Consider the following 12583-nt stretch of genomic DNA (forward strand, 5'->3'; position numbering starts at 1 on the left):
AAAGCTAAATAATAGCCGTCATTAACATCAAAACAGAAAAAAAACCAAGGTTCCAATGGGCTAAGGAAAAGCAATTGTGGACTATGGATGAACGTCATATTCACTGATGAATCGCAAATCTGCATTGAACAAGGTGATGACACTGGAACTTTTGTTTGGTGCCGATCCAATTAGATTTCTGAAGACGACTGCCTGAAGAAAATATGCACATTTCTACAGTCATTGATGATATGGGGCTGCATGTCAGGTGATGGCACCGGGGATACGGCTGTCAATTAAATGCACATTTTGGACACCTTTCTTATCCCATCAATCAATAGGATGTTTGGGGATATCATTTTCCATCCATCCATCCATTTTCTACCGCTTATTCCCTTTTGGGGTCGCGGGGGGCGCTGGAGCCTATCTCAGCTACAATCGGGCGGAAGGCGGGGTACACCCTGGACAAGTCACCACCTCATCGCAGGGCCAACGCAGATAGACAGACAACATTCACACTCACATCCACACACTAGGGCCAATTTAGTGTTGCCAATCAACTTATCCCCAGGTGCATGTCATTTTCAAAATTAAAAATACATCTTGCCATAAATATATTTGGGGATAATTTTTAATGACATTTTGCCATGGATAAAAACTGTCAAAACGTTCTTTGAAGAAAGATGCATAAGATCAATGACATGGCCTGCAAATAGGGGATGGATAGTCTCAATCGAGTGGAAAATGCGTGGTGGAAATGGAAGAAAACTGGTCTGTGACAAGACTCCGACCTGCAAAGCTGATCCGACCACAGCAATCATAGAAAGGTGGAGCAAGATTGATAAAGAGTATTAGTGTTAGTGTTCAGTGTTTTTTTATGATTCCATAATGTATTCCTCAAAATTGAGTGATTCCATATTTGTTTTACTTGACTTGATCTAAAAATGAAACAGTTACTACCACCATTGGTGTGGCTGATTTATTTTGGTGTTATTTGAAGCCAGAACGTTGCCATTTGAAATGACTATACATTTGTGTCCTGTCTGTTATCTGCTTTTTTCTACAACTGAATGAACATCCTCTTAAAACTGGCGATTACATAGATTTTCTAGAGGTTGCATTTTACGACTGGTCAGTTTGGCCTGTTCAATTAGTGGCTTAATTAATGACAGGATGAGTGGGAGTGTTAAGTGTTTCATGAACACTGTGCTCCAGAATGTAACAAAATGCACATGGCGCTAAATGATCCAAAAGTACAGCTTTGTTGTGATGTTCGCGTTTAAGCCCTACATGTATAAATAAAATAGGCCAACTCTTAAAAGTGACATTGTGAGTTTTCTTCGCCTCACATGCAACAAGGGAATTGTACATACTATCAAACAGAAACCATTTGTATTTTGATAATAGTGAGCAAGTTGGATTTAGGAGCATTTAAATAGGTAGAAAATGGCATCTAGTAAATTGGAGATTTTTAATTTGATGTACCATGCATTAAATATTGGCCTATTTAAGTCTCCTATTAATCGTATGCAAATCCAAACTAAATTTAAAAGGGTAATTAAGGATACTGCTGCGACCCCAAAATACTTTTTCTACTATTATTTGATTTGAGTAATGATGCACTTTGGCCAAATGTTTCGTTTAATTAAATATTTATTGGAGTGGTTGAAAGGGATGCAGAACTCGTTAGAGGTTGGACCATTTAGGAGAGTTGATTTAACCTCTTTTAAAGCTTAATGTAAGTCCATCCTTTAATGTTTTCAAAGTTAAAAAATTGCAAGTTTATTTTCAAGCATTTTTTTTTTTTTACCACAATGGTAAAAAATGAGAAAATAAAATATCTGGTGTTGGAACAGTGCTTTTTGGTGATTCATCTGCATTCATACATGATCACCGCATTAACGTTTTGTAATTAATCACACGAGTTAAAGCGTTAACTTTGGCAGGACTACTTTTAATATACTTTGTTTCAAAGGAATTAAAGCAGCCTGCAAAAAATGATGGAATCACCAGACTTGGAGGATGTTCATTTAGCGGTTTACATTTGTCGAAGAAAAAAACAATCAGCCATGACACAAAACTAAAGTCATTTCCAATGTCAACTTTCTGGCTTTAAGAAACACTAAAATAAATTAAGAAAATAAACTGTGGTAGTCCGCAACAGTTTTATTTTTAAATCGAGCAGAGTAAAAAAAATACGGAATTGCTTAATTTTGAGGAAAAAAATTATGGAATAATTAAAAACAACAAAAAAAACACTACAACACACCACTAGCACTTTGTTGCACCACCTCTGGCTTTTATGACAGCTTGCAGTCTCTGAGGCATGAACTTAACGAGTGACGAACAGTACTCTTCAACAATCTTGCTCTGATTGCTGTTGTCAGATAAGACTTGCAGGTTGGACTCCTGTCATGGACCATTTTCTTCAATTTCCACCAGTTTTTCAATTGGATTGACATCCGGACTATTTGCAGGCCATGTTTCTTTCTTCAGGGAAAGTTTGAACAGTTTTTGCTCTATAGCAAGATGTATTGAAAAATGATGTATTTGTCCCCAAACGTCATTTCGATTGGTGGAATATAAAACGTGTCCATAATGTCAATGTAAACGTGTGCATTCAATAAAGACGTAATGACAGCCGCATCCCCAGTCTCAATACCTGACATGCAGCCCTATATCATCAATGACTGTAGACATTAGCATATTTTCTTCTGGCAGTCGTCTTTATAAAGCTCATTGGAACGGCACCAAACAAAAGTTCCAGCATAATCACCTTGTTCAATGCAGTGTTGCGATTCATCACTTAACATGACTTTCATCCATAGTCCATGATGGCTTTTCTTTAGCTCATTGTAACCCTGTTCTTTTCTGTTTAGATGTTAATGACAGCTTTAATTTAGCTTTTCTGTATTTAAATCCAATTTTCTTTTGGCGGTTTCTTACAGTTCAGTCACAGACGGTGACTCCAGTTTCTGCCCGCTTTTTCTTAATTTGTTTTGCTTAGCATTTTCAAAACATATTCAGTTTTCCGTCTTGAGTCTATAATGGTTTCCTTGGTCTACAAGTTTGCTTGCCTTTTACAACCTTCCCATGTTTGTACTTGGTCCGGATTTTAGACAGCTGACTGTGGGCAATGATCCGCCTTCTTGAAGAAGTTTGATAATCCTCTCCTTTGTTTCAATTGACATCTCTTATGTTGGAGCTATGATGCATGTCAATCCACCTGGTGCAACAGCTCTCCAAAGTGTAAACACTCTTTCAACGACAGACTATTGAACGGATTTAATATGAAAATGAAAATTGTATCTTTGGAAATTAACATTTGCAGGGTTATTTCAAAGTTTCACTCTGCTTGATTGTGAAAGTAAACTGTTATAGACTACCACAAATTGTTATCTTGATTTATTTTTGGTGTTTCCTAAACCCAGGAAGTTTCCATTTGAAAAGACCATAGTTTCGGGTCACGACTGTTATCTGCTTTTTTTTTTTTTTTTTTTACAAATTTAAACAACTGAATGAACATCCTTCAAGACTGGCGATTCCAGTATTTTCCAAGGGGTTGTAGTACCCTTAAGTGCTGCCAATTAGGCACCTGATTGTGAACAAGGGCCCTGCTTCAGTGGTCAGTAGGTGTTTGCTCCAATAATAACCATGGCACATTTGACTGATCTGGATAGAGCCTGAGTGATCGGGCAACTTCCAGATAGTGTTATGCAAAACCAGGTGCACCATTGTTTTGAATAAGCCGTAGAATTATCTTCAAAGTGAAAGCAACGTTCCGTTACAGTGGAATTTCAGAAAAAGGACACCAAGTGGGCAGTTAGAGTTCAAAAAACAGAGTCTGTCACCATGTTAAGTTGTCTTCTACAAATTTGCAAGATATGGTTGACGGCTCTGTTCCCAGACAATCCGGAAATGACTGCACGCAGACAATCTTTGGTCCTATAGGGCTGCCATGATTGCCTTTAACTGTCAGGCCTGTTTGTGTTAGGTTCGGCAACAAACACATTGGAACCATAATATGTTAAGGAAAGTTATGTAGAGCAATGAGTCCAGATTCTGACTAGAGCAGATGGATCCTACGACCAAAGTGAGGGGAAGTAGCAGAGAACACTGTGCTGATTGCTGCACCTAAAGTAACATGTTTTGGTGGAGGCAGTAGCTCCTTCAATGCAAAAATGACGCCTGACATAATTGGAGTCAATCTCAATTCAGAGATATCAAGATGTGATTTGGCGTAAAGCGGCACTCCCGTATCTTCAGTCTGGGAACAAACTCTATCCTTCAAGACGACAAACACTTGCCCCAACAGAAAACGGATTGTCAGAAATTCCAGGATAGATCATACTTGCCAAGCTTGAGACCTTCAATTTCGGGAGGTGGGGGGGGGGGGGGGGGGGGGGGGGGGGGGGCGTGGTTAAGAGGGGAGGAGTATATTTACAGCTAGGATTCACCAAGTCAAGTATTTCTTATATATATATATAAGAAATACTAAGTCAAGTATTTCATATATATATATATATTTATATATAAATAAAAGAAATACTTGAATTTCAGTGTTCTTTTATTTACACATATACACACATAACACTCATCTACTCATTGTTGAGTTAAAGGTTGAATTGTCCATCCTTGTTCTATTTGTCACTATTTTTCTAACCATGCTGAACTCTGATGATGCATTGCTGTGTGGCACGCAAAAGTGCTTTCATCAAATGCACTAGATGGCAGTACTGTCCTGTTTAAGAGTGTCACAACATTGCTGTTTACGGCAGACGAACTGCTTTACAGTAGACAAAAACGTGACTGCTGTTGTGTGTTGTTACCGCGCTGGGAGGACGTTAATGAAACTGCCTAACAATAAACCCACATAAGAAACCAAGAACTCGCCCTCGATCATTCTACAGTTATAACGTCATTGGGCAGGTACGCTGTTTATGTTGTGTGCCTGAATTTCGGGAGATTTTCGGGAGAAAATTTGTCCCGGGAGGTTTTCGGGAGAGGTGCTGAATTTCGGGAGTCTCCCGGAAAATCCGGGAGGGTTGGCAAGTATGGGATAGATTTACTTGCCAGCAATTCTGAGCTCAACCTCATTGAACACTTGTGAGATCAGCCTAGGCGCCTACAGAACACCTGTTCTGTAGGCGTTCCACAAAGAGTGACCAACGCAGCCACATTGGCTGACTTGCAACAAATGCTAGTAGAAGAATGTGGTGCCATCCCACACAGCAGTATGTGACCAGGCTTGAGACCAGCATGGGGAGGTGCCAGGCAGTTGCGCCTGTGTATGGTTCTTCCAAGGATCCTGTTTGTTCCGTCAATAACTCGTAAAATGTCCCAATGTTCCTTGCTTCTTCAAAGCTTCCATCATCCAGTCCACTAAACGAGAGTCAATGACAGAATATGGTGTTCGGAACTGGCAGAGAAGATTTGGTGGATTTTTCATAGGCCCACATTCTCCGCTCTGCTCCATGTTCCTTACAAATTCTAAAGGATTTCTATCCAAGATTTACTGCCCAGCAGCACTGTAACAACAAAGACTTAATCGACCAAACGCAAATTGTCTTACTTTTTGTGGTATGCTTATTTGTTAAATTATTGCTCAGACAGATTTAAATGCTTTTGTTGCTGGGATGTTGGCGATCTCAATGGTGAAAGGAACTCAAGAATGAGGGTGATGCAGAAACAACACAGGTTTTTTGAAAATCCAACTTTTATTAGTACAAATAAATGAAACTGAAGCATCTTCCTTCTTCTTCCAAAAAATGGACTGCTTCTGCAATGGGCGGGAGGCTGAAAGAAATCTCTATAGAACTATTGCCAAAGCGAACGTCCGTACTAGTGAAGAGACCATAACTTCAAATCTAGATTTTAGAGTCTTAACTTACTGTCAATCATGCTAACGTGTCTTGCAGAAGAAAGATCAATTTTACACAAAACTAAAAAAATACGTTATATTCATTTAAGGATATTTTGTCCGTGGGAAAATGGCCGGTAGGAAACTGCTAACAAAACTAAAATAACAGCTGACATTAAGCATAAAATAATTCATTTTGATACTTTCTAGGCTAGCTAAAGACACTTGACCACATATGCACATACCATGCACACAATGTGAACTGTATCAAACTGACAATTAATTACATATTTACTGAAAAGCTTCAACCTGGGAATAAAAAAAAAAAAAAGATGTAAGTAAATATGCACCTCTTTTTTTCTTTAATCTTCTGTCTTTTCCTGCGCAGCCTCCTGGGAGCATCTGGATTCTTTCCTGGTGAGGTCTGCTCTCTTCCATTATTTCTTGATTCTTGACGAGTTCTCCATTTTAGATATAGTTTTTGTGTTGTTTCTTATTATAATCGCCTCTAATGCAGCACTAATGGACGCCCTCTTAAGTCAGTGATCACCCATGCCAGTGACTGGACCTTTTGTAGCGGTTTGTCTGAACTACTTGAACAGTTAGTACCTTGGGGGTGGGAATGGTCTTTTCGGAGCAAACATGGGACCAGGATTCAACCCTCCCATGGGTACTAAACGCTTGCCTCTCAATCTCGGTTCGGGACCATGAAAACGGGGAAAAGGCACACGAGGAGGGCCCCTAGGGAACAGGTGTGCTGGGTGTGGGGGACGAGGTGGAGGTCTCAAGCCAGGGGGGCGCATTTCAAAACGGGGCGGAGGGGGTGGCCTTCGAGGCGCATTATGAGGACGAGGGGGGCTCGGTCTCTGGAAATCCTGGTTGTAAAAAGCATCCTGTGAGGGTGAGTGAGGGGGAGTCAGGCGTCCCCTGATTCTGGGGGGGTGAGGTCTAAGGCTACCCCGTTGAAAGAAAGGAGCATCTGGTGGGCTGTATGGGCTGTTCTGGAAGCGAGGACCGCGGTGGTGGTGGACGTCTTCATGATAATGCTCGTGGTCTTCTGGGTAGTGCATGTTGTCTGGAGGAGGATTTTGGTCCTCAGGGTTGCCATACAATGTTTCATCTGTATGAAACATTGACTTGGGTCCATGGTCTTGGACCACCATCCCAGGTACACCTCTGTTCTGAAGCAATGCCCCAAAGTCTGTTTGAGGTGCTGCCGGCTTCTCTGCGTGTGCCATTGGATGGTTGGTCCCCGAAGGTGGTTGGTCAAAGACCCTTGGAGGGGGTGGTAACTTAGGGACAGGGGGAAGGAGGATCCTAAAGAAATCTGAAGAAGTTTGCTGAGAAGGAAACCCTTGAGGTTCCTGAGTTTGTTTTGCTTGGAAATCAAACACACCAGATGTCTGGTTTTGAGCAGGCATTGTCACATTGTAACCTGTGGGTTGCTGGAAGCCCCCCTCAGAGTACGTCTTACCATACCACCCTCCGTCACCCATGCCCTCAAAGGTCTGTGTACTACCTATGCTGCCTGGACCTCCACCTTGAGTGGAAATTGGCTGGAATTGTGCAATAGGTTCTGTCATATTCTTGTCTCCATATGGGTATGGTTGATACCCCTGCCCGTTCTGACCTACAATAGCCTGCAAGTGCAATTTGCTGGTCTCTGGGTTCTGTAGGAGATTGTTCTGGCCGGCTTTGGATGTTGGCCCCACACTTTTTGGCCCTACTGGCATGTCCATAACCTCATCCTGGGTTGGGGTGCCTCCCCCCTCATCCCGCACTGGGGTCCCATCCTGTGTGTCTGTTCCTGTTCCTGGGCTCAGGCTATCCACCCTCTGAGGTGTATTCACAGTGAAACTAAGGTCAAAGTTGTTAAAAGCAGGATTGCCTTGCAGGAAGTTGTGAATTTTAGATTCCAAACTGTCTGATTTTGTTGATTCCAATTCTTTGTCTATGTGGACATCCTGCATCGGGGCAGATAGTGGCTTGTTCTGAGCAGGCACCAGGGAGCCTGTACTCTGCTCGACACCGGCGCTAGATGATGATGAAGGCACAAGTGCAGCAGAGGAGGCAGTGGAGCTTTCAGTGGGAGCTGCTGAAGCTGTAGTAAATGAGGAAGAGGGAGGAGTCTTGCCTGTATTGGAGGACTCGGCCGGTACTTTTGGAGCAGAGCTGCTCAGAAGAGAAGTGATGCCTAATTGAAGAAAGATACAGAATTATGAATAAATAAGTATACAAAACAGACAAATACAAGCACAGTCAGAAGTGTTCACAGCACTTCTCTTTTCCTTACTTTTGTGTTGTGTTCACAGCATTAACCCAATATGTTATTGATGCTCCTTTTCTAGGAATTACAGCCTCAAGTCTTTTTGCAAATGGTGCCACAAGCTTGGCGCAAATATCTTTGAGCAGTTTCGTCCATTCCTCTTTGCAGCACTTCTCAAATTCCATCAGGTTGAATGGGAAGCATCAGTGCACAGACATTTCCACATCTCTCAAGAGTTGTTCAATAGGCTTCTAATTCAAGGCAGGGCTCTGGTCAGGCCACTCAAGGACATTCACAGAGTTGTCCTGAAGATACTTCTTTGATATTATGGCTGTGTGCTTATAATTGTTGTCCTGCTGAAAAATAAATTGCTGCCCCAGTCTTAGGTAAAGGAGTATTTTTTTCATCTAGAATGTCTAAGTACATTGCTGCATTCATCTTTCCCTGTATCCTGAGACGAGTCTGCATGTATGTACACTTCACTGTTTGATGAGTGGAGCATGGTTTCCTCCAAACATTTCACCTTTTATTCAAAGTGTTCAGTATTTGTCTAATCACACCAAAAATGTTGTCATGGTCTGAGAGTCCTTCGGGTGGCTTTTGACAAACTCCATGCAGGCTGCCATGTGCTACTGTCTGGCCACTATACCATACAAGCCTGACTGGTGTATTGCTGCAAATGTGGTTGTTCTATAGCCATCAACACACGCTTTAGCTCCATCAGAGTGACTATAAGGTTCTTGGTCACCTCCCAGACTAAGGCCTGTCATCCTTAATTGCTTAGTTTAGACAGTCAGTCAGTTCTTACAATAATCTTGACGATTCTGCACTTTTTCCTATTATGGATGATGGAGGCCACAGTGCTTATTAGAACCAGCACATTTTTTTCTATACCCTTCCTCATATTTTTGCCTGGAGACCATCCCGTCTCAGAGGTCTACAGTCAATTCCTTTGACTTCATATTTTGTTTTTGCTGACATGCATTCTGGGACTTTATGTAGATATGAGTGTGCTTCTCCAAACCGACTGCATTCACTATACAAGGACTGCGTTGAAGCTGTTGAAACATCTCAAGGATGATCAGTCACCTGCACTCAATTTTGAGGTTCACGGCAAAGGCTGTGAATCCTTACATACGGGGGATTTCTTACTTCTTTAAAGTTTTAATACGTTTGCAGAAAATTACAGAAAATACATTTTTCATGGATTGTCTGTAGATTGGAGGGAAAAATATATCAATTTTTGAATAAGGCTGTAACACAACAAAATGTGGAAAAATTAAACACCATGAATACCTTCAGGACACACTGCACATACACTCATCATGGGCTTAAATGTCCTGTTAATTTCAGGCACTTTAATAAATGCATTTGAATTGTTAATTTCCCAGGAGAAAGCCATCATACATCTGAATGATTTTTAAAAACAAGAACTCAGTACTTGGATTTACTCTAATTTACACAGGACAATTTATACATACATGCTCAAATAATATACAATCAGCTAAATCTTTCAAGAGGTGGTGTGAGGGTTCCGGAATGTCTTGATAAGCTCTATTAATTTTTTGTTCATGACCATGGCTGACCGCAGCTGATAGTGCCCCTGGCAGCATACAAAAATTAGTTTGACTGCACGTCGGAAGTCAGTGATGATCTAAGAACGATAATTATAACCTTACACAAGTTGGGTGATTATTTACCAAAGGAGCAATTTCTAAACAAATGCAGATGAACAAACAATTGTAATAGGGGTGTCTTATAATAGTCGACTATTCGACGATTCGATTCAGAGGAGCTTCATTTGGCAATCAACCTCACAGTTGAATTGTCAGACATTAAACTCCCTCTGTGGGAGAGAGGTGAGTTAAGTATCCAAGTCCCCCTGCGAACGGTGGGTGTGTTGGGAAGATGCTCCAAGATGGGGGAAGCAGGGCCCCTCGGGATTAGACAACCCATATTGAACACACTAGCGACGGGGTATAGCTTCTACAAGCTTGCTCGAGCAGAAGGCCTCTCTCACTGCTCCCCTTTGGCAATGCTAATAATCCTTATGCAGGTTCAAATACAGAACCCTTGTTATGACTTTTAACTTCCTTTAGATTTTAAAGTTTGATTGTCTTATTGGTGGTCCGCTAGAGCAGATAGAGCTCATAGTCGACAATCGGCAAAATCGAAGAAATCAGATTGACTATGACAATCCTTAGTCAAATACAGCCCTACGTTGTAAACAAGTACACATTTTTGGATATGTCATCACTCTGCCATAGTTTAGTAAATGGCACTTTCATGCAGGATGAGGAAATGGGTTTGGATGTTCAGAAGCAACCCAGAACCTACTATGAACTGGAAACAGCTGGAACATTAGTGTCACTGTCCGTCCACTGAGAAGCTAGTTTTACAGTACCTTGCCATGGACTTTGAGGGTGCCATCCAAAAAGGAAGCTCGTGTTGGAGAGCATCAAGCCCAATGGAAATTTGCAAATTTAGTGTTGGAATTTGATAAAGCAAGCTAAATGTAAGCTTCTGAAATGACTTTTTCAGGGCCTCGGCCGTATAAACTATCATTAAAAGTATAAAACAACCAATATGAATAAACTAAATTCTGCATTATGTTATTAAAACATCCAGCCAAAATTATGCCAGAAGATTGTTAATGGCTACTAAAAGTGTCTGTTCAAGGGGAAACTATTTAACCAAAGATTAGTGAGGGTGGCTTTTGACCCACAGAGAACATTAAATGCATCGAAAAATACATAAAATTAACCATTTAAGCCCCAACATTGAAATGGCTTTCATTCCCATGATGGGTATAATGTAAACTTCACACTGGAACAGTATATAGAATAAGGCTGCTGATGTATAATTAAAAATATCTTACCCTCAAGGCCAACTTGTGTCTGGACCTTAGACAGAGCACTAAGGAGATCTGCAGGAATCACGTCCACCTTTGACAGGATGTCAACCAGAGAACTGGCATCCTGAGAGACAGCAGGTATGGTTTCTACTGATGAATAAGGGCTAGCGGCAGAAGGACTCGCCACTGATGGTCCTATATTAAAAAGAAGAACACACTAATTGTAAATCTCTGTAAATACACATTTCCTTTGAAGGTTGAAGACATTATTTCCCATTATATATAACGTTACCAAATAGTCAAGGCTCTGTTCAACAAATTTGCAAAGTGAATTCATTCAGCTAACTTATTTGGTCAACTACCTGCTTTGGTTCTTACTCAGTTGACTCTCTTTGAGCTTTTGTTCACAATTTTGTTCACAAACAGAATCCAAATGTTTAAGTTGACATTGAAGGCATATTAATAATACCCAATAGTCTCCTTATGTACTTTGATCATTACTTTTTTCTTTATCCCACGAGCTAGATTTGTAAACTAAGCCAAATAACATATTGAACATACTTGAGTTGATACACATAGCAAAACCTAGCATATTAACATTCATGCTGATGCTATAATTTACTTTTTGAACTACAAATTTGTTTTGATTGGTTGCAGAATACTTGAAACTTCACATTCAAAATGTCCAAACCCAGTGAATGCTTTTTACATTTTTTTAAAGTTCATTGGTGCTTTATTATTATTTTGTTGTTGTTGTTTAAGTCTGAAATCATTTTGAATATAGAAAAAGAGTGATCGGTCGCCACATTAAGTACATGCACACAATGTAATCAAACAAATTCTGTATTTACAACACTACATTTTATCATCCTTTTACATGATCTTGCAATACACCTCAAAATATTTGTGTCTGGGCAGGGTATAAAGTATGCCCTCTAATCAAATAATTGTTTATTAAGAATTTATTGATTGCGTGAACTTGTTAATTGATTAATGATACCTTGTTGAGACACTTGACACCCAAAGTCTGGTTAATTTGGCTAATGATAGTAAAAATACAAAGATTTGAAATAAATAACCAATTAAATAATCAGGGAAATTTAGTCAAATGCCCATGCCCAATATAAAAGTAAACTGTCCAAATGACAGCATAAAGTCTTAACTTTAAGACCTTTATTCTGCTGTATCCCCAGTATTCTCACCTGTGGTACTCATAGACGAACTTATACTGCTGAGGATGGAGCCGATTTTACTCATGTCAACACTTTCCACACTGTGTGTCGGAGATGGTACAGGTGTAGCATATGGATCGGGGGAAGGCTGAGCTGTTGCTTTGAATGGCTCAGTGTTTTTATCGATGGGATCGGATGGATGGATTGGATCCAATGTTGAAGGGACCTTGATTTGCTCGTCAACTGTAAAAAATAAACAAAAACAACTAAAAAAAGCTTCAGCATTGTGTTGTGATAAAATGATGGATCGAACTTTGTATTATGCAGGTTGACGAGTCAGAATTAGTAACAGCTTTATTTGCCATGTGGTGTCAGGGGTGGTGAGTTGGATGATCGGAGTTCAGAAGATTGATAGCCAGGGGGAATAAAAAGTTTTTTGGTTATCTTGGCAA

The 12583-nt window shown here is 40.4% G+C and overlaps 1 protein-coding gene across 3 annotated transcripts in view; it reads right to left on the bottom strand.

Annotated features, from left to right (window-relative positions):
- Positions 1 to 5677: 5677 nt before the first annotated feature.
- rprd2a (regulation of nuclear pre-mRNA domain containing 2a) overlaps positions 5678 to 12583 on the bottom strand; it is a 50509-nt gene continuing 43603 nt past the window's right edge. For all 3 annotated transcript variants that reach the window (XM_061982752.2, XM_061982751.2, XM_061982750.2), the window contains 3 exons: positions 12162 to 12374; positions 10984 to 11154; positions 5678 to 8033 (listed from right to left, as the gene is read on the bottom strand). In XM_061982752.2, coding sequence (XP_061838736.1) covers positions 6442 to 8033; positions 10984 to 11154; positions 12162 to 12374 — 1976 coding nt within the window. In that variant the 3' untranslated portion in view covers positions 5678 to 6441. The remainder of the gene's footprint in view (positions 8034 to 10983; positions 11155 to 12161; positions 12375 to 12583) is intronic.

Source organism: Nerophis lumbriciformis, linkage group LG21, assembly GCF_033978685.3.
Source record: "Nerophis lumbriciformis linkage group LG21, RoL_Nlum_v2.1, whole genome shotgun sequence".
NCBI lineage: Eukaryota > Metazoa > Chordata > Actinopteri > Syngnathiformes > Syngnathidae > Nerophis > Nerophis lumbriciformis.